The 27,957-nt window shown below is 53.5% G+C and overlaps 1 protein-coding gene across 4 annotated transcripts; it reads right to left on the bottom strand.

Moving 5' to 3' along the window:
- Positions 1-222: 222 nt before the first annotated feature.
- On the bottom strand, positions 223-26,643 carry LDLRAP1 (low density lipoprotein receptor adaptor protein 1). Of its 4 annotated transcripts, none has more exons than XM_049878309.1 (9): positions 26,453-26,642; positions 16,028-16,170; positions 14,695-14,816; positions 12,505-12,619; positions 6,840-6,912; positions 6,399-6,485; positions 5,735-5,865; positions 4,264-4,298; positions 223-2,640 (listed from the first exon to the last, which is right to left on the bottom strand). In XM_049878309.1, exons 1-9 carry the CDS (start codon positions 26,538-26,540, stop codon positions 2,496-2,498), a joined length of 939 nt encoding a protein of 312 aa, XP_049734266.1. In that variant the 5' UTR covers positions 26,541-26,642; the 3' UTR covers positions 223-2,495. The 4 variants fall into 4 exon arrangements, with proteins under 4 accessions (XP_049734266.1, XP_049734267.1, XP_049734268.1 ...); XM_049878310.1 differs by having other exon boundaries at positions 4,264-4,295; XM_049878311.1 differs by lacking the exon at positions 14,695-14,816 and adding an exon at positions 14,817-14,929 and having other exon boundaries at positions 224-2,640; positions 26,453-26,641.
- Between the last annotated feature and the right edge of the window lie 1,314 nt (positions 26,644-27,957).

Here is a 27,957-nt window from a genome sequence, read left to right as displayed (position 1 = left end):
TCCAAGAGTTATCATATGATAATGGTCACCTGAGTCTCATAAAAGCCAGGGGCACAGGAAGAGGAAGGGCTACTGTACCTCTTCCACAGATGAGGGCACTGAGGCTCAAGGGAAGAAGTGACTGACCCATTGCCACAGCTCCCAAGTGGCAGAGCCAGAGCTAGACCCAGGGGTACCCACATCACTAAAACATACTTCCCACCCTGCCCCGCCCTAGCCCCGGCACACTCAAGCCACAGCCTGGGTTCATCTGGATCCTGTCTGGACCACCGTCCCAGCACTGAGCCCCAGCCCTGGCTCACGGCTGGCAGAGAACAAGTCTATCGAGTGAATATCCCTGGAAAACAAACACATGCATGTACACACAGGATCTTATATACATTTCAGGGGGTTCGCAGGCCCCTGGCCAGGTATCCTCAACCTAGGTTTTCAAAGGCCTCTTCAGTGCTGACACATAGGATTCCTGGAGTTGCCCCGATGAATCACCCAAAGGTCACCTCATCACACACACACTCATCTGCTGTGAAACGGAGGCTGACTGCCCCCACCCAGTGTGCACAGCCAGTGTCCAGGCCAACTCCATCTAAGTGCTGCTTGTATTTCAGAAAGAGAAGGTTTATTTTCCCCTCATTAGAACTTCCTTTATAGCATCACAAAGTACAGCAGAACCAAGGCTTACTGGCAGACACACGGGGAGCATAGCCACAGCTTGTTGACAAGACAGGGGGACGAAGGCCACAGCGTACTCACACCAACACAGCAGTCTTCCTCAGGATTCCTGGCCCCTCCTGCCAAGCACAGTCTGTGTCACACCCAACCCTGCTGCCTTATGACAAACACAGAGGCTGACACCAAGGAGGTCTGAGGTGGGGAGGCGAGCAGGAGCTGTGGCCGGGAAAGGAAGTTATCCTCATATTCCAATAAAGACCCCACAAATCTCACCCCACCCCCTCACTGGGAACTCAGTCTCTAATGTGTTTTGATTAGTGTAAGTGGCTTTTAAGAAATGATGTGTGTTTTTCCTGAAGCTCATGAAACCTGCTCTAAGCCAGGCCACTGGCAGGCACCTCAGGCCGGAAAAGATGCTTTTAGCTTTGCTGGGTTTCAGGATGCTGAGAGCCCCGTGGGGGTAGAAGGGTGAGGAAGAAGAGATTCTGATGACAGGTTGCTGCTGGTGTGTCCCGACCCAGAGTCTGAGGGTCAGGAAAGAGAACAGCGTGATGCTTATGGAGTTTGATTTTGTTTCACCCTCTGAATTAGCAGACTTCAAACACTTGCATTTTCCCGGAAATCAACAGCGAGACAGCTAGCTGGGCACGGAGACTCATGCCAGCTCTGTGTAGAAAGGCACCAGATGGTTTGTTATGAAACACATTTTGGTCAGAAAATAGCTGGGGTTTTTGGTTTCTGGGAGGACAACAAAGCTAGGGGAAAAAAAAGTAGGTGTGAGTTGTGGGAGATGGGGGTGGAGAAAGCAGCTTTGGCATCAGATCTAAGTTCCACTCTTGTCTCTACCCCTTCCTCCCTTGTGGCCTCAGTTTCCTCATCCGTATAATGGCAATAAAATGGTTTTAAGTGAATGTAGGTATTAGGTTTCACACAGTAAGTATGGGGAGGCGGGAACCAGAGAAATCCACAAACACAAACACAAGAGCAGGCAAGCCTTGTCCGTATGACAGGAGGTGGGGGTGGGACCTGACACAGGCCAGCCACGGTGATGATCCCCAGTCCCACTCAGACTCCGGGAGTCCCAGGGTGGCCAGTTAGACTAGTTCCAAGCATTGATGGGGATCCCCCACAGGGACTTTGGGCCCCTTCTCCGGAAAGAAGGGCACTAAGAAAGCTCTGTTCAAGGCAGCCCCAGCGGGCTGTTTGTGCTTTAAAGTGCCAAGCTACATGTTGTCTTTGGTCAGGACCCACCCCTCTGTCCCTGAGAGGTCCTGGGTCCAGGGGCTCAAGCCCAGGCCTGCTGGGGCCCCAGGGAAGGTGAGCTTGAGGACACAGTCCTCTCCTGCAGCTGTGAGTGCCAGTGCCCGTCTGTGCTCAGAAGACGGAAATCCAACTGCTTTCAGTAAGGGACAGAGATGCCTCCAGGGAAATCTGGGTCCTTAGAAAGAAGGTACAAGAAATGCTTTGGTCATGTCCTGACACCCGCAGCCAGAATGGTGCTTGTTTGATAGAGAGAGAGAGCAGGAAGCTGGTTATCACACCGCACACGTCACACAGAGGGAGACGTGGCTGACGCAAAACTGGCTCCCAAGCATGAACCAGGAGAGTCACTGAATAAATATTCAAGGCATCTTTCAGTTCTCAGAGAAGGGTGGGGTGAAAAGGAAAGCTCTCCTTCCCCCTGCTTGACTGGCTACAGCTTTGATGTGAAGGCTGAAGGTGCTGCAGGCCGGAAGAGGGTGCGATGCGGGCCCAGGGCTGGCTCCCGCCTGTGGCTTTGGTCCGTTTCTTGTAGTGGTCGGTCACGTTCTGCTAGCCCCAGGCCCTCAGAAGCTGAAGAGGTCATCCTGCTCGGTGCCACCGCCATCAGGCTTATCCCAGTCGACAGGTGAGAGGCACTGGGCGTAATGGATGTCCTGGGCTGTCAGTCCAATGTCCAGGACCTGAGGGTTGGTCCGAGACTGGGCCAGCCTGGAAGGCAGAGCTGTGTGAACTGAGGGCCCAGGTGAGGGGCTGGTAGGCTTGAGGAGCCGGCCTAGCCCAGTCAGCACCGGCGGCAGAAGTGAAAGGGCATGAGAAGCAGGGATGCCAGGACACAGGAGCAAAGAAGTCTCAGATGCCAGGGGGGTAGAGCCTCTAACCAAAGAGCCTACCCCGAGGGCCAAACAGCTCAGAAAAACGTGGGGCAGGCAGTGAGCACCCCTGCCACTGAGAGGCCAGAGCACCCACGTAGTGCCACAACTCCACAAGGGCATGCCCAGGAAGAGGAGAAAGGGCAGTATGGGGGAGGGCAGTGAGGGACATGCTGTGGGCAAGGGGGCCCTGGTGCCCTTCCACCAGTGAGAAGATACATGTCAACACAGTGGTGTTCAAAGTGTAGATTTAGAAAAGGAGATACCCAAATGTCCAAAAGTATAGCAGACAGCTAAGTAAATTATGGCCTGTGCCATTAAAAAAACGTTAGGCACTCAATGAACATGGTGTTTACACGGAGTTTTTAACAGCCTGGAGAAATGCTTCTACTGATGTTAAGTGAAAAATCAGGGTACCGCAATGCAAACACAAGGGGCTGATCAAGGCCAAAAAAAAAAAAGTATATGTGTATGTATAGGAAAAGCATGAATTAAACCAAAGTGTGGGCTGTGGGATTATGGGATGGTGTTATTTTCTATTTCAAAATTGTCAATAAAGAGCATGCGATACTTGAATGACCTGGAAAAAGCAAACATGATTTTCTTCCAGTTAGTGAAGCAGGCAGGGGAGATGGTAAAAGGAACACCTTTGCCTCCGTGAAGGGCCACACATACACCCCGCCAGGGCTGGGCCAAGGGGCTTCCACCCTGGCTCTGGCAGGAAGGGATGAGGAGTGGGGAGAAGCGGGTAACCCCCAAGCTACTGGCTCTCACTCCAAACAAAGCCTCTGGTGTGGGAGGGCTGTAGGGGGCTGTTGAGGGTCCCAAAGGGAAAAGGGGGGCCTGACTGATCAGGGCCCAACACTCAGAACTCTGAGCTGCCCAGGACAAAATGTCCCTCAGCCACAGCCTTCTTGATGGTATGTTCCCAAGCTGAAGGTAGCCATGGCTACAGGGATGGCCCTTGGGAAAACAGCGAAATGTCACCACCCTCTGGCTATATCAAAATACCTCCTCTACAGAACAATCCTGGCGCTTAATGAAGCACTGCCTTCTCCCTCCCCCTTTTCATAAATGTAAAACCTTTGGAGGAAACAAATCCTGCAAAAGAGCCAATTTCTGAAGACTACACCAGGTATAGGATGAGGAAATCCACTTAAGCTGCAGAGAGCTTAGCTCAGCTCAGATTCTTACAGCAGCGACCAGAAAAAGTTTCTTATTCAAAAGCAAGAGCTTTTAAGAAACCTGGCCACCACTGGAGGGGCTCTGACAACAGACAGTCAGCAACCTGCCCCTGGAGGTATTCAAGCAGAGGGGATGGAAATTCCTGCTCTGGAGAAGGTCTAAGTGGCTCCGGTCTCAAACACAGCAAAGGGCCCCAGGAGGAAAGGGTAAGCAGGAACAGCCTACAAATGCTAGCCCTCCACCCCCAACCCAGCTCAAGAAACCCAGCTTGTGTTACCTTGAAAATGCTTCATCCAGGCCGTCATCCAGCTCCTTGGGGGAAACAAAGCAGGAGACATGAACCCTAAGTGGAGGAGCCCAGGCTCAGCGCTGGGGCGGTCCCCAGCCCTGGGGAAGCTATAGGGACTCAGGACACAAGCACAGGAGTCTGGGGGGTGCCTGGAGGAACAGATGGGCCAGCAGCATCTCTGCTCATGGACACGGAGCATGGACTGTGGGGTCATGGTGGGCCAGGAGAAGGGCACAACACAGAGCGTCTGGAGACTAGGGTGGATTTAATTGCCAGCTTTACCACTACCTGCCTGGGAGAGCTTGGGCAAGTCACTGCTCCTCTCTGAGGCTCAGCTTTTCCTTCCACAAAACGAGGTGGTTGGACCAGATGATTTCTATAGCTTTCAAATCCCAAGAGGAAGCGAGTAGAGAAAGAGGGTTTGTGGCTTTCATCTACTTCCGAGAGCTGAGCCAAATTCCAAGCCCATGAAGGAGGGATACCTAATGGCAGGGATCCCATGGCCTAAGTAGAAAAATGAGGGGGGAGGCTCCCACCATGGTGTCCCATGAGGATGGGCACATGGCAAGAGCGGCTCCCAGACAGCAGAGAACTCATGGGTGCCTGCTCATGAGTGCCCCCAACAGTCAGAGGGACTTGACAGTTTTTCAAGGATATTCAAGTCTCTCAACGTTCAGATTGTAAAAAATTAAGTGGGCATGATCCTGCGCTGGGTCCTGGACCAGAACAAGGACATTGGTTGGTCAGGCGGAGAATCGTGAACAAGGTCTGCAGAGTCCATGACAGTATGGCATCTGTGTTGATTTCCTGATTTTGATCATTGTAAGATGGCTATGTAAGATGTTAACATTTGGGGAATCCGGATGAGGGTGAACAGGAATTCTTTGTGCTATTTTTGTAACTTTTTTTAAAGTCTGAAATTATTTCCAATTGAAAAGTTAAACATGTTTTTAAATACCAAAACAAAACAAAAAAGTCAGGGTCCTCTGGGTAATCTTGCAGGCAGAGGTCACACCCTCACTGAGGGGATGAAAAAGCTGAGACACAGAGAGGTCAGGGGGCTTGCCCTGAGTCACACAGCAAGTCAGGGGCCAGGCTGCCAACTGCCCAAGCCCCTGACTTCTAATTCGGATGGCTGAGGGGGAGGGGTGCCAGGAGCAAACTCTGCCCACATCACGAACAAGGGAGCCTTTGGCTGGTCCTGTGGTGGGCAGAGCCATGGCTGCTCAGGCCAAGAGCCTGGGCATTGTGAGAAGACAGCTGTGCGGGCTGCCAGGCCTGCTGGGGACGTAGCCCCGAGTTCAAAAGGGACATTGTTCATTCCCTCCCTGGGCCTGGGTGCTGCTGGGTTGGGTCTTGCCTTCCCAGAGGGAGGCCTGCAAGTCACGTGTGTCAGGGCTGGGGCCCTGTAGCAGCCACAGACCTCGTCCAGAGTTCCCTAGGCCCCACAACCACTCACCCAGACAACACTGCTGGTGCTCAAGGTTTGAGGCCGCGGTGCCTCGTCCATGTTAGGGGTGTTAGCGCTGACCGTGGACAGCGGGGCCTTGGCTGTCTCTTCCAAGTCCAGCAGGTTCCCGGTGGCGACCGCTACGAGGGGTTTGGTCAGGTGTGTCAGTAGGTGAGCCTCCTCTCCCCACCCCACCCCGTAACTCGTCCTGGGGCGTCCTGGGCTGTCCTGGTCCCGATTCCCTCCTTGAACAGGACCCAGGGGTAGGACTCAGGCCTATCACCCAGGGAGCCCCACCGTTGCACCTCTGCCAGCAGCAGCCCACAGGGTGGGAACATCTCCCCTCACTGCCGGTTGGGGTTAGGCTGGAACTTTTACAGGCACAACAGTCCATTTTTTAAGGGATCACACAACAGGCTGTGAAGTGTAGACAGAGACTCGTACAGACGTTTGCACAGGGACATATGCAGAACAGGCACCAAAACAAGTAGCTGTTTTTTTCCCTTTCTCTACATTTTCTAATTTATCTATAGTCAACTCACATGACTGATTTAAAAACGAAACGAACAAACCAAGAGTCAGCCCCAGCCAAGGAGGGAGTGAGGCCCCGTGGGGAGGGCTGACCCAAACCTAAGGAGATGAATCTGGCTCTCTCCCCTTGCCCAAGACTCACGGCTCTTTAGTGAAGGGGTGCTGTCACGGTGGGCCCCGCCTGGGATGTCCCCTCCCTCTTGGCTGGCTTTCTCCCTCTTCTCCTTCTCTGTGGGACCAAGGCACAGCATGTTGGCACCTCCGACCCCAGCACTCCCCTCAACAACCGCTGGGAAGGGGTAGGCTTTGGTCAATCCCAGGGGGCAGGTTTCAGGTCTCCAGCAGGGAGGAAAGACACCTCACAGATTTCATTTAATCTCCACAAGCATTCTGGGGGAGGAAGATGGCTGTTCTCATTTTTCAGATGGGGAAGCTGAGATTCACATGAAGGGGCCTCTCCAAAGTCACATATTGGGTAAGTGATAAAGTTGACTCCAGGCCCACCTTCCTCCCCTACCCCCAATACTATTCTACCACCTTCCTCCCCACCCCTCGCACTCCCCTCATGGGAAGAAACACTCACCTTCCTTGGATACCTGCCAAAACTCAAAGGCAACTTTGAAGGCTTGGGCTACCGTGAGGGTGACAGCCTGGGCCTGAAAAACAGGAAGTGGGGTGGGGGGGGTGCATGCAGTGTCAGCAGGGGACAGCAAGTCTGAACTGGAGGACCCTGGCTTCTCCCTGAAGATGCTGAGGGTTCCATCCCTGGCTCTGGAATGCCTGATGGGTGGAAGTCACCAAGGCAGCCCAGGATGTAAGAGGCCACACCCTCCTCAGGCAGCTGGCACCTGGTCTTCACCACCCCCACCACCTGCCCCCCAAGCCAGAGCTCTGCAGTGTCAGCAAACACCACCTTCATCCCAGCCCCACACCCCAGCAACAGCTGTTCACCTCCACTTTCTCTCCTTCCCCTTTGTGCTGAATTCAATTAACTTTGAGGTTTACTTCCTCTGAGAAGCCCTCCCTAATTACCTGAGGACTTCACATGCTACCTTAGCCCTCGGAACCGGAGAACAATAAAGTGAGAGTTGGAAGGGCCCAGCCACTGTCTGAATGAGCCACAGCCAGAGAGAAGAAGGTTAACTCTGATTAGCACTATCCCCAGCGCGGATCGCAGGAAGGGAAGGGAGGAGTCACTCAGTGCCATAACCCACCTGGAAGGAGGGATTCATAAGGAGACCTTCCCCACACCTTGGCCCTTGACCACTGGTGAATTCCCATCCACCCCTTAAAACCCAACTCAAATGCCACCACCACCACCCAGCACTGGGTCGCTACAGCCCCCTGCCCACCTCTGGCCTCAGGCATGTGTAAGTGTCATCAGCTCACATGCTTGTGTCACCCCCATTTGTGTGCTCCCTTGGGCATGAATCATGTCTGAACACACACCTCTGCGCCCCAGCACAGGGTAAAGCCCTCCAGAGGTGCCAACAATGCTGGCGGAAACAAATGTGTCCAAGGGGCAGGCTCCTGGGGCTGAAGCCTCACACGCCAGCCAGGACCTGCCCCAAGCCACACACATCTCAACCCCCTCCTCTCCCAGCCTCCCCAACAACGATTCCAGTGCAGGGTTAGTAAGCTGAGCTTCTGGAAGCCCCCAAGCTCATAGCTGTAGCCAGAAGCAACATCGAGCTTCCTTCTGCAAGCTGGGCCTCAGGAAGAAAGCACCAGCCTCACCTGCATGTGTACAAGTTCAGGCCTAGCCAGTCTCAGCCCCACGCCCTGCCTCTCCCAGACAGCGCAGTTTAATTGAGAAATGAATTTGTGGCTACTGCCTTTAAAATTCTTTTTTAAAAAAATTTTCTTAAATCCCTAAACAAGCTGACTGATCCATGCCAATTAAACTTCACGAAGTATAAAAACTCATTTGAATATCTCCGTCATTTACATTTTTGATGGAAGTAGGGGTGCTTTATGGCAAAACTTAAATATGGTAATTAAGTATGAAACTTCACAGCTGTTTACAATTTAAGCTGTCACGTCTGAATCAAGTTTAATAGACCCAGTTACCATTGAGGATTGCCCATGAACTAAAAATACGAGCTAATTACCAGCCGAAGTCACATCGCTATATACCCAAGCAAGGGCTGGTCACCCAGTGTGGCAGGAATGTGGAAACACCATTATTTTCTGCCTCTAGGAAATCTGGGGGCACTAGCTTGATACTGTTTTTGTGTAAATCTGCTTGTTCATTTGCATACATCCCTACCCTTTCACCCTGAAGTCCCGAGCTGCAAGTTAAGCCAAATATAACCTGAGATGCAGATGCGTGCAGGTGGTTACAAGCCCAGGCTGGGCAAGGACTGCGAGGGGAGTGACCCTGCTTCCTGGAATCTGGGTGCAGGAATCCAGACACTGAGGGACAGCTTGGGCCTGCCCACCAGGAGGCCTCCTTCCTCGATTCCTCAGGCCTGCTGTTGACCCCTCGCTGAGTGCCTGTGGCCTGTGGGTCTGTCTTATTACCCTGACCAGGCCCTACCTCGTCCACATGGCCCTGTCTTGTTCCCAATAACCAGGCTGCTAGCCTTTCACAGTGGCCAGGTCGACCTTAGGGCTAGAGACCCTGAGACCTTGGATCCCAGCCTGATACTTAGGCCAAGTCGGACCCTGTGCTTCCTAGCAGCCATGGCCCCAGAACCGAGTCTTACACAAAAGGGATACTCTAGGAACACCAAATGGCCACATGGGGGAGAACAGCCCTGCCCCGCAACAGAGGCTGAAGGCCCCCAAAGAATTAGGGGGCGACAGTTTGCTTACTGTCAGTCCAGACTCAGTACCTGCTCTACAACCCTGAGCTCCTGGCCAACATCAACGTCCCCTCCCGCAAACTCCACCTTGACTCCAGGGCTCAGAGGCTGACATGGCCACCCAGTTGGGCAGATGGAAACGTAACATTACTTTGTAGGGAAACTTACCCTGGCTATGCCAAACAGGTGCCACTGGGAGAGCGGGGCCTGGATAGCTTTGAGTTGAATTGCTAGGTGACCCAGAAAGGGACCCCTTTGGAAGCTTCTTTCCCCTGCCAGGGTGGGTCATAAGCCTCTTATTTATGGGCAGGAGATGTAAAGACTCCAGACCTCTGGCACTGGATAAAGGCTACATTAACATCCAAATTCAAGGCTCCTGCAGGCTGACTCCACCTTGCCCACCCCCAGGCTCCAGTGACATCCAATTCCTGAACCACCAGTCACACCATTTAATTTTGTATCTCCATGTGTTTGCATATGTTATTTCCTGTGTCTGAAGTGTACTTCTCTCTCACCTCAGCCTGGCCAACACCTACTCATCACCAATCCTTCAAAGCCCAACTCACAATGTCTCCCCCTCTGGGAAGTCTTACTGATCTCCCAGGGAGACTGAATAACCTCCACCCCACACCAAGCCCCCTGTACTCCAAGTACCGACTCCAGGCTCACTTCCCCACTGATCCTTTAGGGCCCCAGCAGCTACACAGGCCTGGAACAGCCTGCAGCAAAGGTCCGTGAAGGTACCTGCCAGCAGGCGGGCTGCAGAGCTTGAGGTACCTATTTAGTCTTCTTGTCTCCTCCTTAGAAACTTCCATGTGAACTCTGAGAATCTCAGGATTTCCAAGCCAACCTGGGCTCAGCTGAGGCCTTGGGAGCCACAGTATCACCCTCCAGTCAGGTGGTCTATTTACCCTACACTGGGCTGGACCCATCTCTCTGAAAGGATTCCTTGAAGTGGGGAGGCCAGGTGAGAAAGGGTGGAGGAGAAGAAGGATAAGCCTCAAGGTAGCCCCCAACCACAATGGGAACATGAAGAAAAGTGGGAGTCTGGGCCATGGGGGTCTAGCTGTAGCTGTTCCCCTGCCTGCTCAGGGCTCTACAGCCAGCTGCCAGCAATGGCCAGGCTCTGTTTTCCTTAGTAATAACCTCTTGGCCTGAGGGCAGGCAGTTTCTTTCAGGCCTGTCTAAAGTCCTCTGGCCCCAGGCCAGGCCTCCCTGGAACTGCTGGTCCAGCACCCACTCTCTCTTTGCCCCAGGACCCCCATGCCAGAGGGAGCCTCTGCATCTTGGAAAACCCCTCGGACCCAAGGCCCATGTTCAGCAGCAATCTGGGCCATGGGCCAGCTGCCCCTGCCCAGTGCTCGCTCCAGTCAGTGGGGAGGAAGAGACTAACAATGGGGACATAATGAGCTTGTATTTCTAAGTTTGTGTGGCCCCATAAGAGACAAAGCCAAGAGTTACTGTCTGTGGGAACAAGGCTGTCACGGGAGAGGCCACCGCAGCTCAGGCCCTCGAATGTCACGAGGCCCTGGGTGAGTAGCTAGTGAGACTGAGTCTGCAGGAAAGAAACAAGGTGCACAAAAGAAACTGGGGCCTTTCAGACTAATTCTGGAGGGCACTGAGGAGATCTTCTCATTCTACTGACAGGCAAGCAGCCCAGAGAAGGGCAGAGTCTTGTCTAAGGTCACACAGCACATCAGCCAGGATCCAACCACTAGTCTGTCTTATCCTACAGTGGCCCTTTCATGAAACCTGCACTAGGCTGGATAATATCTCCCAAATATGTCCACATCCTAACTCCTGGAACTTGTGACTATGTTACCTTACACAGCAAATGGGACCCTGTAGACGTGATTAAGTTATAGAGTGTGAGATGGGGAGATTATCCTGGATTATGAGGTGGGCCTGATGTAATCACAAGATCTTCGTAAGAGGGAGCAGGAAGGTCAGTTAGAAAAGGCAACAACAGCAGCAGATGGAGAAACTGGAAGATGCTGTATTGCTGGCTCTGAAGATGGAGGATGGGGCCACCAGGCAAGGAATGCAGGTGGTCTCAAGAAGCTCTAGAAAAGTCAAGGAAATGTATCTTGCCTTAGAGCCTCCAGAAGGAATACAGCCCCACTGACCGATTTAGACTTCTGTCCTCCAAAAGTGTAAGAGACTAAATTTATGCAGTTTTGAAGCCGCTAAGTTTGTGGCAGTTTGTTACAGCAGCAGTAGAGAATTTACGCAATATCTTAGGTGTGCCCTGCTAGGGAGCAGAAGGCCTAGGGGCCACTGAAAGGCTGTGATGTCCTGATGATGGGGGACTGGGGAGAATCTTGTCTCCTCAGCTCCAAGGACCACAGGGCTTGAAGGCCAGGGCTCTAAGCTCAGTACAAACAGGTGAACAGATGCCAGCATTAAGTCAATAAATGTTAGGAACCTCCTCCCAGGGAGGACACTCAGATGCCAGGGCCTCCGAAATAAAGGCTTCGACACCAAAGGTTGACCCCTCTGACTCCTCACCAGACAGCCCACAGAGACCTGAGGTCCCCCGCCTCGTCCCAGCTAAATGTGGTCAGGAGGTGGCCCAGGAATGGGACGAGGGCTCTCAGCTCCTCACACTCACCCTCCCAGTCATGCAAGAGGGGAAGAAACATAGGTGTAGGCCCTCCCTCTACCCCTGGCTGGCTGTGTCATCTTCGGCAAGACATCTAGCCTCCGTGAGCCTGTTTCCCCATTAAAAAACAAAAACAGAAACAATGGAGACAGTAACAGACTCACCTTGCACAGTTGATTTACCTTAAAGCCTAGCACTGTAACAGGTACACAGTAGAAGTTTAAAAAAAAAAAAAAGGATCATTTTCTTCCCTGCTCTGACCACAGCAAGCCAGCTCTTCTGAGGGCCCTTGTCTTTGCCTTGTACCCTGGGCCCCTCTATCTCCAATCTCCGAGGACTAATCCCTACAAGGCCCCACACCCCTCTCTTGTACTAATGACACTGTTGTTAGTTGTCGTCCTGTCTATTCTGACTCATGGAGACCCCGTGTGTGCAGAGTAGAACTGCTCCACAGGGTTTTCAACGGTGTGACCTTTCAGACAGAAGCAGATTACCAGGCCTGTCTTCCCAGGTGCCTTTGGGTGGGTTTGAACTGTCAATGTTTCCAGGGGATCAAAAAAATCTTAAATCCAACAAATCATGTTGCAGGAAGGAAGAAGGAAGATGCCCAGGGTTAGTCAGTACCACAGGCCAGGCTGACCAGGCAGGGCAGAGGCTGAGGTGGAGACAAGCCCACCCAGAAGTCCCACCTGCCTGGCCACAGCTTTACTCCTTCCCCACTCAGCTCTCAGGACTCACTTGGGGTTCTGAGGGATTGCAGGCCTTTTAAAAAGTGATTGTCAAGGCAGGACCACCAAGGCCAGGCCAGCACCCCCCCACCCAGCCCTCTCCCCACTGACCATCTTCCGCTTGGTGCAGAGGAAGGCGTGGCACTCAAGAGTCTCGCTGTGCTGGCTCTGGGCAATGTACGCAAACACCTTGTCGTGCATCTTGTCTGCTGTGCAGTAGGAGATCCTGAAAGGTAAGCGACGTCACCAGACCCCGGCACGGGGGCCTGACCAAATCCGGGACATCCCACGGGGCATCGCCCTGATTTCTAGAGGGCCCACTATTCCAGCCACACCAGGGCAAGACTCGGGAGAGGTGGCCTTGGTCTCCAGGCCTGGCTTCCTGAGTTGTCTATGGAGTGTCCTGACCCCACCAGCTTCCCAGGGAGTCAGGGGACCAACTGACTATCTGCCTCCAGGCAGCCTCAGACGTAATCCGCTCCCTCCTGCCCTCAGAGCTTAGCCCAGACTTCTCTTACAGAAGTCAGCACCAGGAAAGGAGTTCACCCCACCTCCTGGGACTTAATCATTTCAGAGCCAAAGAAGCTTCCTGCTCTGAATCCTGCCTTCCTTCATCTAGCCAGCGTCTCTCATGCTTCACAGCACATGCTCGTTATGGGAGGACTGTGTGGGATGCTGCAAACCCCAGCCGCTGGGCAAAAGCAGAAAGACCAGAGCAAAGGCACTTTCCTCTCTCTACTCTCCCACTCCACATGGAGCCTTCACCCTGAAACAGTAATAGCTGAGCCCTGGCCGTGTAACAGGCAATGTGCCAAGAGCTTATAATCGTTTAATTCTCACAGCTTCCATCTGAGATGGGTTCATTATCATTGCCACTTTCCAGATGAAAAAAACTGAGATCATGGTCACAGACCACAAGCTAGTGGCAGACCTGAGACCTGAACTCACCCGTGGGCCGTAACCACTGCTGTGTTGCCTCTTCAGGGTTTGTACCAACCAGCTGGGAGGGAAGCAGGACAGCACCCTGCCCCCACCCCTCGATGCCCTTCCCCTGGCCTCCCCCTGCCCTGCCTGGCCTCCCCTGCCCACCCTTTCATCGATCGCCCAGTCCAGAGGCCAGACACGCTCCAGGCCACAGTCTTGGCTCCCCATACACTCACAGTCTTCCCACCCTTTCTCACTTGTCTGTTCCCTCCACAAAGCCCCAGTCAGCCTGGGAATATCAAACAGGAGAGGAGCTGGCAGCCCCAAGGTGGGACAGGAACGTGGCAGGCTCACTCCCTCTCCCTGGCTGGCCTGAGCTTGGATCACAGGCATGGCCACAGGATCAGCACCACTTAAAACCCCTAGGCACCAAGTTCCGGCTGCCTCTTCTTCACCCCAGGTGATCCAGCCTCCTGCCCAAACGCCACTTGTCCTTGGAATCAATCAATCAGACCCCGCTATTCTTCAAGGCCCAGCCACCTCTCCTAAGAGACCTTCCCAGATTCCCCCAAGCAGGACCCTCCTTTGCCCTCTTGAGAAACACTTATCATACTCTATCTCCTTTGTTTTCTCTACTCCTGGACTGGGAACTCTGTGAGAGCAGGGGATGAATTCCTCACCTGGCACAGACCTCAGCAGAGCAAATATGTGGGAAATGTTGGTTAAAGAAAGGAAGGCAGAATCAGGAAGGTGAGAGAAAGATACCAGCCAGAGACTCTGATCCCCTCTCCTCACCTCCCGAGTTACATCCACTACTGGCTCGTGCTCCAGCCAGCTTAGCCAGCTGCTTGGGGACAAAGCAGCAGGAGGGATGCCTGGAAGATGGGAGCCTACTGGACCGGGCTCTGGCCTGGTTCTAGCTCAGCCACTACCTCACCATGGAGCACTGGCAATTTGCTCTGGGCCTTAGCCTCTTCATCTGTAAAATGGACCTAGGCTGTCCCTTCCAGCTCTGAAATCTTACAACTGACCGCCTGAGAGAGAGGTGGGGGTAGCCTGATGCTCTAAGGACTGAGCCCCGCTATCGAACAGGAGCCCCGCTATGGAAGCCATCTACACCCTGGCCTCAGACCCTGGCAGACGCCTCCCTGGAACACCCAGCCAGATGGCCAGAGCTGAGCTACTGCACTCAGGGCAGAAGGAAAAGGCAGTGACTCTGCAAGTCTGCTCCAAGCCTGACTCAGCAACATGTGGGGAATGGGGGTGGGAGTGGGCTCCAGGCCTGGTCAGGCCTCAGCTGCCTATACTTCTGCCATTGGTGATAATGACAGTAGTATGTAATTTAACAGAGTGCTCATGTGAACGAGGTGCTCTTACTTGTAACACCACTGTAAGGCAGGGTGTTTCCACTTCCAGGTAGAGCCTGGATCCAGACAAGAGATTGCCATCACTGTCCCAAGTGACAAAGTGGATCTGGGCTGCCCCCATGCAAAGTATACCTGTAAATGGACACGTTCTCAATGAGCTGGTTGGTGATGCTGTCGGTCAGGATGATTCCTCGTGGTGACACCTTCAGGGTCACCTTCTGCAGCTTCTTCCCGCTGGCCTTAGCCTTGAGAGCAGACATGGGTCAGAGGAACCTGACTGTCCCGCTGGGACCTGCTTTTGTGGGCTACACCTACTGCTCTTAGCCCCCAGAGAGTCCTCGCCTCAGGTGGCTGGCAGGTGAGATGGGGAAGACAACTCAGCCAGCCCCTTCCTTGGCTATCCCTGTTCTGGTCTACCCCCAATTGGTTTGTTGTTAGTTGTCGTTGAGTAGATTCTGACTCACGGTGACCCCAATATGTAGAGAAGAACTGCACTCCATAGGGTTTTCAAAGCTGTGACCTTTTGGAAGCAGACCACCAGACCTTACTTCCAAGGCACCTCTGGGTAGGTCTGAGCTGCCAATCTTTCAGTGAGTATTTGTGCCACCCAGGGACTCCTGCCAGCACCCTCTTGTAGAACAGAACAACTACCACTTATTGAGCACCTACTGTCTGCCAAGCGCTGGACCTGGCATCATTAATCTCAAGGGCAGCAGGGTTTCTCCCCAGGAGGAAATGGGTTCAGAGAGGTTAAGTGACTTGCCCAAAAACACACAGCTAGGAGGGACCATAGATCCTGAACACTGAGTGGACCATCACAACCCGGCAAGATGACTCCGGGAGACTCACTCCACCCACTGCACCTGCCAGAGGTGATCTCAGGCAAGCAAGGGAGGTGGGTTTAAAGGGCCCACACTCACTCAGAGGTGGGAAGGGGAAAATCTACTCTCCGGTGGGCTACCTTGTCCTTGCCCTACTCTCCAAGGACCAATCCCTTGGGCTACTGGGCAAGCGGTCAGGTGACAGCAGCCCCCCAACTGTCTCCCACACCACCCTCCCTGGCACTGGTAAGTCTCCAACCCTCAGGCATGGAGCCTGAGTTGGGGGAGGAGAGGCCATGGCCACACAGCTGGGAAGGTGCACACTGACCCTGACCCCTCAAGTAGAACGGTTCCCCTCCACCAAGGGTCCCTAAGCTGGATGAAAGAAGATTCAAGGGCAGGGCCAGGCTCAGGCACATTCAACTGGGAGAATGAGCAGGGGCACGGAGGGAGGGGCACCCTAGGAAGGAGCTGACCTTGGCCCATGGCTGTCCCCCTCCCAGCCCTGACTGGGGTTCTCACCGTGGCCACAATCCTCTTGACGGCTGCGGCTGACAGCTCCTCGCCCTTGGGCTGCTCCACCATCGTCATGCCCAGGTACTTGAGGCTGAAGAGCATCCCCTCAAGCAGTGTCTCCCGAGTGTCTGTCCAGTTCTCAGGCAGCTCTGGGACAGGGCAGGACAGGACCTCAGACCCTGCTGGCAGGGCCCACCACCAGCAACCAGCCAGCCCCATTTCCTAGGGAAACCCAGAAGGGGCACTGGGGTTCTCTCAGCCAGCATTATTTTCATTTTTTAATAAAAATCAATCCAAACCTGTTGCTGTCAAGTCAATTCAAACTCATAGCGACACTATAGGACAGAACAGAACTGCCCCATAGGGTTTCCGAGGAGCGGCTGGTAAATTTGAACTGTCAACCTTTTGGTCTACAGCCAAACTCTTAACCACTGCACCACCAGGGTTCCTGGGCAAACATTTTCTGATATATACCAAACACCATGGTAAGAAGCTTTACACGTGTTTTCATCAATTCTTGTGAGAATCAAAGGAGACACTTTTATCATCCCCATTTTAAAGACAAAGACACTGAGGCCCAGGTAGCCAAAATCACAACAAAATCCACAGAGCCGTTAAACGCAAGAGGCAAGATCCGAATCCATATTTTCAAATCCAGAGCCTAAACTCTTAACTTCAACACCAATGCTCCACTAATGCTTGCTGAGGGTCTACCATGCCATTTTCTTACTTGATCTTCAGTGCAATCCTGTGAATTAGGTATTATCCCACTTTACGGATAAGAAAACTGAGGCTCAGAGAGGCAAAGTCATTAGACAAAGGCTACATACAATGAGTAGTGTTGGAGTCAGAACGCAAACCTGGGTGATGTCCATGGCCCCGGCCTACTCTTCTCTGTTCCTCCACCTGCACATCCACAGAGAACAAGAGGTTTGGGTGGAGCGGGGGGGGGGGGAAGCAGCAAGGGAGAGTTGGGGTGGGGCAGTAAGGGCCAGTGGGGAAAGGGGAGGTGATTTCTCAAATGATGCAGCATGAGGCCATGTGAATCTGGCAGACCCGGGTTCAAGTCCCTTCCCGGGGATGAACAATGCCTGCCTCCCCGGGCTGCAGCAATGGCACAGGGAAAGCACCCTCTGAAAACTCTGATCACAGCTGATGTTAGGAAGGCTGGGAAAGGAGCGAAGGAGCCGGCTCCTTGAGTGGGAAAACAGACCAGGAGGGAGAGTTGTAAAGAGGCCCCCACCTTGCCCCACTTATGCCAGGAGATGGGCCTGGGACAGAGGGACAAAAGGGGAAGCACGGTGCTCAACAGTGCTTTAACTATTCCCAAGGATCCTCCTCCTGGAAGCTGAGGCCAGATGAACCATATTTCTCAGCTGGGAAGCAATGAGGCTGGAATAAGACAGAAGGTCTCCAGGGCTCCTACCAAACCCCCATCTCTAGGATGAATGGACACCCCGCATTCCTGCCTGTCAGGGCACTCTTCCTGTCCCTCATCATCCCCTCAGAAACTGCACTTGTAGGAGGTATGATTATACCCATTTTAAAGATGAGGGGCCTGCTCTTCAGCCTCATATACAATCCTGGACAGAGCAGGATCCAGACAGGAATAGCTTCCAGGGGGCACCAAGAGGTTGAGGGGAGCTGGGAGAAGTCCTGTGTCCTTCCTGCCTCCTCCTGGGGTCTTCCTCACAGGTTCTGAATGAAGGGCCACAGAAGACAGCTGAAGACTGGAGTGGGCTCCCCCTACAAGCCACAGCCCGACTCTGAGGCTCCTGCACTGTCAGGAGCAGCAACGGGGGCCCAGGTACCACCACTGTGTCCTCAACCCAGCCTGGGCCCATGCTACTGTCTCATCCCCAGCCTCCTCTAGTTCCTGTCCTCTATGGGCTCTGCCCCACCCCCACCTCTAGCCAGGGAGCTTTGTACACTCACACCTCTCTGGACTTGCCTTGAGCAAGCCACTGGCCTCCCTGAGACTGTTTCCTCATCTGAAAAAAATGTCTGTGTTATGGGGTATGCCTACCCTCTGGACTGAGATCTAGGTGGGCAGGGACTCATTTACTGGTCATTCAGCACAGGGTCTGGCATGCAGTTGGCACTCATTGTTTGCTGAGTGAAGGAATGACCTGGACACTCCCATGGCAATGTCAGGACCTACCCTCCAACCCTACCCCAAGCTCTGGCCCTGACCCGCTGTCCTCTAACCCTTGCCCCTGGGCCGCCACCTCACATGAGGCCAGTCCTTGCAGTGATGGTCCCAAAGCCCACAGTGACCCATCCTCTGTTCTACCAACCAGGAGTCTATTCCATTTGATCCTTAAAAAAATCAGAAAGTCCCTGATGTGTCCCCAAACCTGTGCTGGTGATGGGAGCCAGGATCAACTCAGACTTGGGCCCTGCTCCCCCCAAAACCGAAAACAACGGCACCATCAACAGAGCCATCAAGGAACCACAATGACAATAATAAAGCAGCAGTTATCACCATTACCTCTAACCTTCACAGCCACTCTGCAAGCGGGCACTCTTTCATTCCCATTTTCCAGATGAGGAAACAGGCTCAAAGGATACATAATTTGACTTCTCTGACTCTAAAGCCCACGCTCCTGACCATGAGGCCATACCTTACCATAGGCAAAATACCTCAGTTCTAGCAGAAAGTCAGGGAGAAGCTCCTGGGGCTGGAGATATTTCCTCTCACAATTCCTAATCCCTGAGGTTTCCCTTCTGTAGGCCAATATACCCAGATCATCGCCTTCAACCCCAGACCCATCTAAGCAAGGATAGCAAATGACAAGCTGTCACGCCTATTGCCTATGTCCTTGGCAGACAAAGTTAATCAATTGTGGCTCTATTTCCCTCTGACTCTACAGAGGGGCTTTGGACTGTTTCTCCACACAAGGCTCCAGGCAGGCTATGCCAATCAATGAGGGCTGGCCTTGTTTATCTCATTAGCCATCTCTGCCCTTCAGCAAATATCCCTCCTCTCCCATTTCCTCCAGCTCTGTTCTTTCCTGGCCCCTGTCCAAAGCCACTTCCGCTCCCTCCATTCCAAAGGGCCAAAGTTTGCCAAGGTCACTGATGACCTCTTTGCTGTCCAAACATTCCCCAGTCCTCCCTGACCTTTGAAATGCCAGGCATTTTTCTGCATTCCTTCTTCCCTGGCCTGACCCTTCCCTGATTCTACCATCTCCAGGATGAGGACGTTGATAGACCAGCCAGCACTCTTCGAATTTGGAGACCCTATGTCAAAAGCCGTCACTGGACAGATTATGCAACTGAGTCCCAGAGAGGGATATGATAAGGTCACCCAGCAAGTCAGAGGGAGCCCCAGCTCAGCTCTGTCACTACAGGCAATTTCCACAAAGAGTGCTCAGGAGGCCATAGAGGCCCTTAGGCTCCTCTCCCACAATATCAGCCTTGTGTGTGTATGTGTCTGTCTCTCTCTCACACATACACACCCAGAAGTTCCAACCATGCAGTGCTTCTCCTTCATATTGTAGTATTCATTTTTCTACTTCTGAGCCTTTGCTCAAGCAGTTTCTTCTACCCGACATGCCCTTCTTTCCCTCCTTTGATCAAACCCCCACACGTCCAGCCTCCTCTGCCAGGAAGCCTTCTTTGAGGCAGTACGGACCAGTGGATAAGAGCAAGGGCCTTAATTCTAGGATCTCAGTTCTGACACTTCATGGCTGAGGGATCCTGAGTGAGTTAGCTCAATTTTCTCACCTGCAACATGGGGGAAACAACAGTCCCTGGCTCAGAGGGTTGTTATAACCCTTGAATAAGATTTTTAAAAATGAAATGAGATATAAAATATGAGCTGAGTACAGGGGGCCCTGCCCACGGTAGATGCTCAGTAAACGTTATGCCTTCTGATGAGGCTCCTGGCCATGGATTGCTCATGCCTCTCTCAAGTGTGGGTTTCCTTTTCTTCCTTCTGAAGCCAGATCACCTACTGCCAAGCAGCTGTCTACACGTGTCTTCCCTCCCCAAGAAGAAGGAGGGAAGGATTTGCCATTCGTGTTTCCCTCCCCCAGGAACTAGTAGAGAGAAGGCGCTCTCCTGCCTAGTACTGCTGTCCAGTCATATCCTGCTTGTCCCCTGCCCCCTAGCCCCAGGACCCCATCCTCCCAGGCCCGGCTGAGATCCTCCTCCTCTGGGGAACCCTGTCTCCCTCCTGTACTTCTGTGCATGTGGCTCATCTCTTCACAGAGGTGCGTCTCTCACACCTCACACCCTCCCCATAGAAACCAACACCTAGAAAAGAAAAAAAACCAAACCCATTGCCATTGAGTCGATTCCGACTCATAGCGACCCTATAGAAGCACTCAATAAATAAAGACATGAAGGGTTTACTTCCACACCCACCCTGCTCACCATCCAGCTACCTCAGATGGAGGTCTGGCTAGGGCCAAGCTCAAGTCCAATGGCTGGAGGCCACATGCTCCTTCCCAGGGGGAGCCCAGGGCCTTGGGAAGAGCTCCCAGAGGCCCCCAGGCAAATACAGGCCTGCGTCCACAGCCCTGTTCCGGTCCTGGTTATTTTTGGTCCTGTGGTGGGTAATGACTGTGCTATTTTAACTGTGCAGTTTTACAGATGACCTGCTGCCGGAGTTAACTAGGGACAGACCATATGCCCAGCCTATCTCTCAGCTGCTAACATGTGCCCTTTCCTGGTTAAGGCCCTGCACACGAGTCAGAGCTGGGCAGGGTGCCCCCTGCTCCTTCAGCTGCCCCGGGAGTCCAGCCCTGCTGGTGTCTAGAACATCAGAATTGTAGCCAAACTCATGGGCCCCGGGGAGAACCTCCAACCAGGGCCTGGCCTTGAGCTTCCTCCAGCTTGGCGGACAGATGGCTTCAGAAGCTGCAGAGTGACAACACCTCAGAAAGGGACTCAAGCCTCAGCTCTGCCCTGACCTGAAGTGCTGCTCCTTCTTATCTGGCCAGTGGGTTCTTGCCCCTCTTTGGGGGCATCATCAGAAAAACCATCAGGGTGTGGACAGTGTGAGACAAACTTCAGAAGTTAAAGTTGAGACTGTTATCAGAAGAGCAGATAAATACTAATAAAAGCCCCGTTGCCACTCAGTCGATTCTGACTCATAGCTACCCCATGTGACAGAGCAGAACTGCCCCATAGGATTTTCTAGGCTGTAATCTTTATGGGAGCAGATTGCCAGGTCTTTCTCCCAAGGAGCTGCCAGGTGGGTTCAAGCCGCCAACCTTTCAGTTAGCAGCTGAGTGCTTAACCACTGTCCCACCAGGGCTCTTCCAGTAACAACAGCAGTAGCTACCATTTCTTAAGTACCTACTTAAACTGTAAGAAAAAAATATATTGTTGTGGTTATAAATACGAACTCTGGAACCAGCCTGTGGAGTTCAAAACCTGGCTCTGCTACTTGAGCCGTTTACTCAGCCTCCCTGGATCTCAGTTACCTCACTTTAAAATATGGACAGTAAGAGTATCCAGCCCATGGGGTTGTTGTAAGAAATGAGTTCACACAGGAGGTGTGCTTAGAAGAGTGTCTGGCATACACCAAGTGCCACTGAAGTGTGAGCTACTGTCACTGAGCTACTAAGTGTTTTAACACATACACAGCCACTCACGGTGTTTTATGAGAAGAAAAATCCATTGCCGTCGAATTGATTCCGACTCATAGGGACCCTACAGGACAGAGCAGAATTGCCCCATAGGGTTTCCAAGGAGCACCTGGTGGATTTGAACTGCTGACCTTTTGGTTAGCAGCCATAGCACTTAACCCCTATGCCACCAGGGTTTCCTTTATTAAGAGTCAAACAAACAAACAAAAAAAGCCTGTTGCTGTCGAGTTGATTCCTACTCATAAATAGCGACCCTAAAAGACAGAGTAGAGCTGCCCTGTAGAGTTTCCAAGGAGCAGCTGGTGGGTTTGAACTGAGGACCTTCTGGTTAGCAGCTGAGCTCTTAACTACAGCACCACCAGCGGTCCATGAGAAGAGTCAAGGATATATTAATATCTTATTTCACATTCAGAGTTCAGCCACTTGTTAGTGTCACATAACAGGCAGCACTGAGACTTGAATCCCCGACCGGTACCATTACCTACTCTTCCTTCCTGCAGCCCACCATGCTCCTCTGGATGCGAGGGAGGGGTCCAGCAGGGCCCAGTACTGTTGTTTGCAGAGCTCCCAGACCGCTCTTCCCCAGATTTGTGTGCACGGCCTCCTCCCTCCTTGCATTCACTCTGTTCCAGTGGTACCTTCTCAGAGGCCTGCCCTGACTCCCTGCAGCTGACACCACCAGTGCCCGCCCACATCCCCTCTGTGCACACCACCTGACTTCCAACTGCCAGCATCTGTCTACCTGAGCTCACTCTGGCTGCTGAAGATGCCCCAGGCCCATGCAAACTGGAAAGTTAAGATCACCTATCCCCAGTAGCCTTCACCCACCAGGGACAAGAAGTACCCTTATCAAAATGGAACAGCTCTGAAGAGCATATTCTCCCCTGCCTCTACTAGCCCGCTGTGGTAATCGCTTTCTGTGTCAACTCTTGGGACTCCCTTTCCATTTCACTTGTAATGGTGTTTCTTGGGATCTCTGCCCTGGTGGTGCAAATGGTTACACACTCAGCTACTAACTGAAAGGTTGGTGGTTCGAACTCACCCAGCAGCTCCACAGGAGAAAGACCTGGTGATCTACTTCCAGAAAAATTCCAGCCAAGAAAACCCTATGGGGCAGTTCTATTCCGTCATATGGGTAGCCTTAAGTCAGAATCGACTTGATAGCACCTTAACAACTTTCCAAATAAATTAGTTGTACTCAGATCCTTGCCTCAGGGTCTGCTTCTGGAAGAACCCAAATGAAGGTACCACCCTATCTAAAAAAGCTGTCCCCACTGCTCCCTCACCCCGCTTTATTTTTCTTCACAGCACCTACACTACCCATAACTGAATTACTTATTTGCGTCCACGGCTGTCATTTTGTCTGCCTCCTCCACATACCATAAGCTCTGTCCGAAGAGAGGCTGTCTCATTGTTCGCCAGAGTCCCGAGCACCTGTATCAGTGCCTGACACACAGTCAGTGCTTGATAAATATTTGGAAGGTAACAGACTCCTCTCCCCCCACCACAAAGTACAGGCAGTCCTGGATTACAAGTTCCTCTCCTAAGTCTATCATTAAGCTGAATATGTATGTAAATCAGAACAGTTAGGTACGGTTCCTATCTAACGACAGTTAGTTAAATGTCTGTCTTAAAACAAAACAAAACAAAAAAACCCAAACCCATTGCAGGCGAGTCAATTCCAACTCACAGCAATCCCATATGTTTGTCTTAGTATATGGTTTATAGCGTATCTTTTTATGCATAAAAAACATTAAACACTTCCAGCTACACTAAAACATTTTTAACATAATAATACAGTAGTAATGTACCTCAAACTGGGTTTGAGGTTGGGTCAGACACTAATAACCCAGGGACTGCCTGTAGCTTTACCGGAACCTACACCTCAACGCTGGCACAACCCTTGAAGGAGCCCCAGGGTTAAAGTAACCCCAGAACCTTTCGATGGAAGGAAAGACTCTGAGAGGCCAGGGTAAGCCATGCTTCCAGGCAATTGGAAGAAAGGAAAATCCCTGGCCTGGAACTAAAATAAAATATTTATGGTTCCTGAAGAGATAGGAAAAGAGCCATGTGTGGGAGAGGGAGTGAGCCCTTCTTTGAGGTCAAGACTAAGTGAAAGATAGGAAGCAAGAGATTCGAGGCAAAGAAGCCCAGGGAGCTGCCTTTGCTGTGTGACCTCAGGCAAGATGCCTCCCTTATCTGGGCTTCAGTTTCTCTACTAACAAAAACAGTCATAATGTTGGTCCCAGCTCTGAGGACCTAAGGGGTAAGGAAAGGGTCACAGGCCAAGGGCAGGGGTCAGGTCTAACCTTAACTGGGCTTCAGCTTAGTACCATCATTTAACCATAAGGCTCAGACCAACAGCACTGGACCCAAGGGCCTGGCTGGTTATGACCTAAGGCAAACCTACCCCCCACCCCTCATCCGGCACACATTCCACAACCTCCCTCCCTGCCCTGTGACGACTACTGTCCTCAGGGGCACCAGCTCTACCCACAGCCACAGAGCCCACGGGACACACTGGTGAGACCCCTGGGCTGGGATTTGGAGCTCTGCCTCTTGGAAGCTCTATGTCCAGGACCAATGACACCACTTCCTTGAGCCTCAGTTCCTTTATCTCTAAAATGGGTCTGATGAGAAGAATCCCCTGCTCCGTCACTTCACAGGAGCAAATGAAATAATGGAAGCAAAAACACTTTGTAAACCATAAAGTGATAAAGGCAATACTTAGCATTCTTCCTCCTCCTCTATGCCAGGTGTGATTTCATTTAACCCCCACAAAAACATCCAACTCCGGTACTAGTGTTATTTGCAATTTACACATGAGGAAACTGGGGCTTAATAATGAGAGATAGGTGGGGATTTGAACCCAGATCAGTCTGGGCACAGAAGGCTCAGGACCAGCAGCACTCTGGGCTTACTAGGGAGGGCGGAGGCTCTCCTCTTCTCTCCTCTGCAGGTGACCACAGGCTTTGAGCCCCCAAAACCTGTTCCACTGTAGGATTAATCATGTGGAAGGTCCAGAGGACAGGCAGGGGGAAGGGGAGGGGAAGACAGAAACCACCAATTAGGTGTCAGGAGGGGGTGCTACCATCAGTAATCTTCTAACACCCTGGCTGGGAAAGAATTTTTATCCCAGTTTTACAGATGAGGAAACAGGGTTTATAAAGGATAAGTGACTCACCCAATCAGAGCAGGCAGGAGAGACTCTTTTCCACAGCAGCTCTCTCGTCCCTACTCCAGATTCAGAGGTGTGGCTAAGCTACCCTCCCTTGCCCAGGGCCCACAGCCCTCCTTACTTCATAACCACCTCCCTGGGGGCTGCCCCACCCACCCTCTCTCCCTCATCCCAGAAGAGAACCACAGAGTTCCCCCCGCTGGAACAGACCATCATTCTCAGAAGCAGTGGGCAACTCCCACCCCTGGTGGAATCCCACAAATATGTAAAGGGGATATTTTGGGAGCCAAGAAGTATAGAAGATGGTCCCTGCCTGGCCTGGCACTCCCACCAGCAGGCACCAGCCCAAGTTCCCGATGTCAGCCTCATCTCATATAGGAGGCGGCTACAGCTGGAACAACAGAGTGGGGCAAGAGGAGGGGCAGGGCGGACTCCCTAGGCCCAGACACGCTGGCACTCCTAGGAGAGGAAGCTCGGGCTCCCCTGGTGGGACCAGGGAAGGCAAAGATGGACCGTGTGTGTGTGTGTGTGTGTGTGTGTGTGGCTGTACTGCCTGCTGTTTCCTGGAGAGGGGAGAGGCCTTGGCCAAGATGACACAGAAGGAGGAGGAAAAAGAGGAGGAGGAGGAAGAGACCAGGTGAGGGAAGGAGTGTGCATGAGTCCTGGGCTTTAAGCTCCACATCTGCCAAGAAGGCCTCTGTGACCCCAGGGAAGCCACTCCACCTCTCTGGGCCTCCATTTCCTCTGGTGAAAAAGGAGGGATCTGGGCTGGGTTTCTCAGGCCTCAGGGGAAGGTGCCAGGTGACGGGTTGCAACCAGAGACAAGTGAGAGAGATGGGGCAAGGAGGCCGTATGAGGCCCCTCCCGGCCTCCCAGACACCCCTGGGAGGTGGCGGCGAGTCTGCCGTTTGCCTGGGCACCCCCGGGACTTCAGAAGCCCGAGGGCGAAGGTGCGAGAGAAAACAGGTTTCAAAAATAGCCAGGACGCCAACTTCACCACCTCAACCCGGCTAGTGGAGGGGAAAGGGGGTGTAGATCGCCCGGTGTGAGGGACCTACGTACAGAGACCCAGGCCGAGCCTCGCCCCAACCTCAAGCAGGTACCTGCAACCCCAGGCTCACACCTGGGTGGGTCTCTGGGAGCCCAGGAGTCAAGAGAGGATCTCGTGGGTCGGACTGGGGCAAGAGGCAAGTGTGCTGCCACCCCCGTTAACGTCAGTGGTGGCGCAGGGGTGCGAGGACCCAGGCATCTTCCCAAGCCCCTGCGCCCAGTCCCCTCCCCGGGCCACCGACAGCGAGCTCCCGCCTCCCCAAAGCTGTGCAGGACAGCTCAGGTTTCTTCTCCTGCCCTGCAACCCCGTCCCACTCCCTCCTGCACCTGGGCACCCGGACATGCGGCCTCGTCCCCCGATGTCTGTCCTTCCTGCCCAGCTGCACAGAGCGGGGGTGGGGGGCACAGCTTGACCCGGAGCGACCCCCCAGCCCCGCCGGGCCCCGGCACGGCCGCCCCAGCCGCGCGCCGGGCAGGACGCGGGTCAGGCCCCGCCTCTCCCCAACTTCTCCGAACTGCGGGCAACGCGGGAGGCCCATGAGCCCCGGCCCGTCCGCCCTGGCCCGACCCCTGCCTGGCCCCGGGGGACGCGTGCACACTCACTCCGGTGCCGGCCGCCGCCCCCCCAGCTCTGCTTGGCGAGGCTGGGGCTCCGGATCAGCGCCCGCCCCGCAGACTTGAGCGCGTCCATGGCCCGCTCCGACCGCCGCCGCCAAAACTCCGCCAGGAAAAACTTTCCGCCGGGGCCGGGCGGCGCGCGCTCCGCGCTCTCCCCTCCCCCGCGCGAGCTCCGCGGCGGCGTCCTGGGGGCGGGGCCAATGCCGCCAAGCCCCGCCCCGCCCCGCCCCGCCCCCGGCGGCGCTACCTCGCTCCGCCCTCCCTGCCCCCGGGGCTGGGCGCGCCGCGCTACCTGGCGTAGTGCGCCTTAAAAAGCCAGTAGCTGTTGCCAGCGAGTGGTTTTTAACTCTTAGCGACCGTGTTAATACAGAGCAGAACTGTCCGTAGGATTCCCAAGGAGCGGTTGGTGGATTTGCACCCCTAAAATAGCGAGCTGAAAGGAAGACGGCTCCCCCTTTCCCTCCTTCTCTCTAACCCCATTCCCCCCACCCCATTGGAACTGGCAGGTCCGAGGGCCACCGCCCCACCGCAGGACTCTCCCGTCGGGACGCCCGACCCTAGGATTTCCTAGACAGCCCAGTCGAAAGGTACTTGGAGACCACTTTGTGGATGGGAAGACTGAGGGCCACAGAGAAGGGCCCTGTTCAGGGACAGAGGGCGGCTTAGAAGCAGAGGGTGGAGGTTGTAGAACTTTGCTGGAAATGGGCGGGAGTATAAAAGTTTGCCTTAGCAAGGCCAGCTGGCACCTTACCCACATAACACTCGGGCTGCTCCCTGGCACCACCCGGGCACACTGTGCCCATCCCCCGCCCCCCCAGGAGGCCTCAGAAGGTGGTAGGGCCTGGGGTGTTATGTCTTAGCTTCTGACACTGACTTGTCCGGTGACTCGGGCAAGTCCTTGCCCTCTATGGGTCTTGTTCTTTATCTGTAACATAAGAGGGGACCCCATCACTATTGTTCCTTCCGACCTACCAAGCCACCCCGCCCCCACCCCCACCCCGTCCCTTTTTCTAGGAGGCCCCTGGAAGGGCCAAGGAGTCTCCATTCCGGAATTCCTTAAGCAGATGCCCTAACGCCAGGACTCTAGAACTGTGACTCTGTAGGATCCTGTGACTTCCTGTGAGACTGCCAAAAGGAGTCTAAAGGAGAGTATGTACATTCAGGCCCATGGTCTGGCCTCTTCTGGGTGGCAGTGCCTCAGCCAGGCGAGCCGGAGAGAGAAAAGGGCAAGCTAACCCTCATGTCAGCCTCTGTGCTTGCTCCAGGGTCAGAAGCCAGGAGCCTGGTATCTGTGTTGGAGAGAGGCAGCTGTGCTAGTCCCAGCTGGCTAGGGAGGCCTGGACAACACTGCCACTCCCTATTTATAAATAAAGTGCCTTTTTCAACCATTCTGTCTTTGCTTCTCCCAACAACATGGCTAAGGTGGGTAAGGCAGCCAGCAACAGACCCACTTTACAGAGAAGGAGCCTGAGGCTGGAAGTGAAGCACTA

The sequence above is a fragment of the Elephas maximus genome, chromosome 3, assembly GCF_024166365.1.
Source record: "Elephas maximus indicus isolate mEleMax1 chromosome 3, mEleMax1 primary haplotype, whole genome shotgun sequence".
Classification (NCBI taxonomy): domain Eukaryota; kingdom Metazoa; phylum Chordata; class Mammalia; order Proboscidea; family Elephantidae; genus Elephas; species Elephas maximus.
The sequence above is the reverse complement of the archived record's forward strand: the minus strand, read 5'-3'. Positions and strand labels throughout refer to the sequence as shown.

Bases quoted from the DNA above. Each gene is read 5' to 3' on its own strand.
- LDLRAP1 (XM_049878309.1), bottom strand. From the start codon at position 26,540: ATGGACGCGCTCAAGTCTGCGGGGCGGGCGCTGATCCGGAGCCCCAGC. The intron at 14,817-16,027 runs GTGAGAACCCCA...GTCCATTTACAG, and splicing joins TCAAGAGGATTGTGGCCACG to GTATACTTTGCATGGGGGCA. The intron at 12,620-14,694 runs GTAAGAGCACCT...CTTACCTTTCAG, and splicing joins GCCTTACAGTGGTGTTACAA to GATCTCCTACTGCACAGCAG.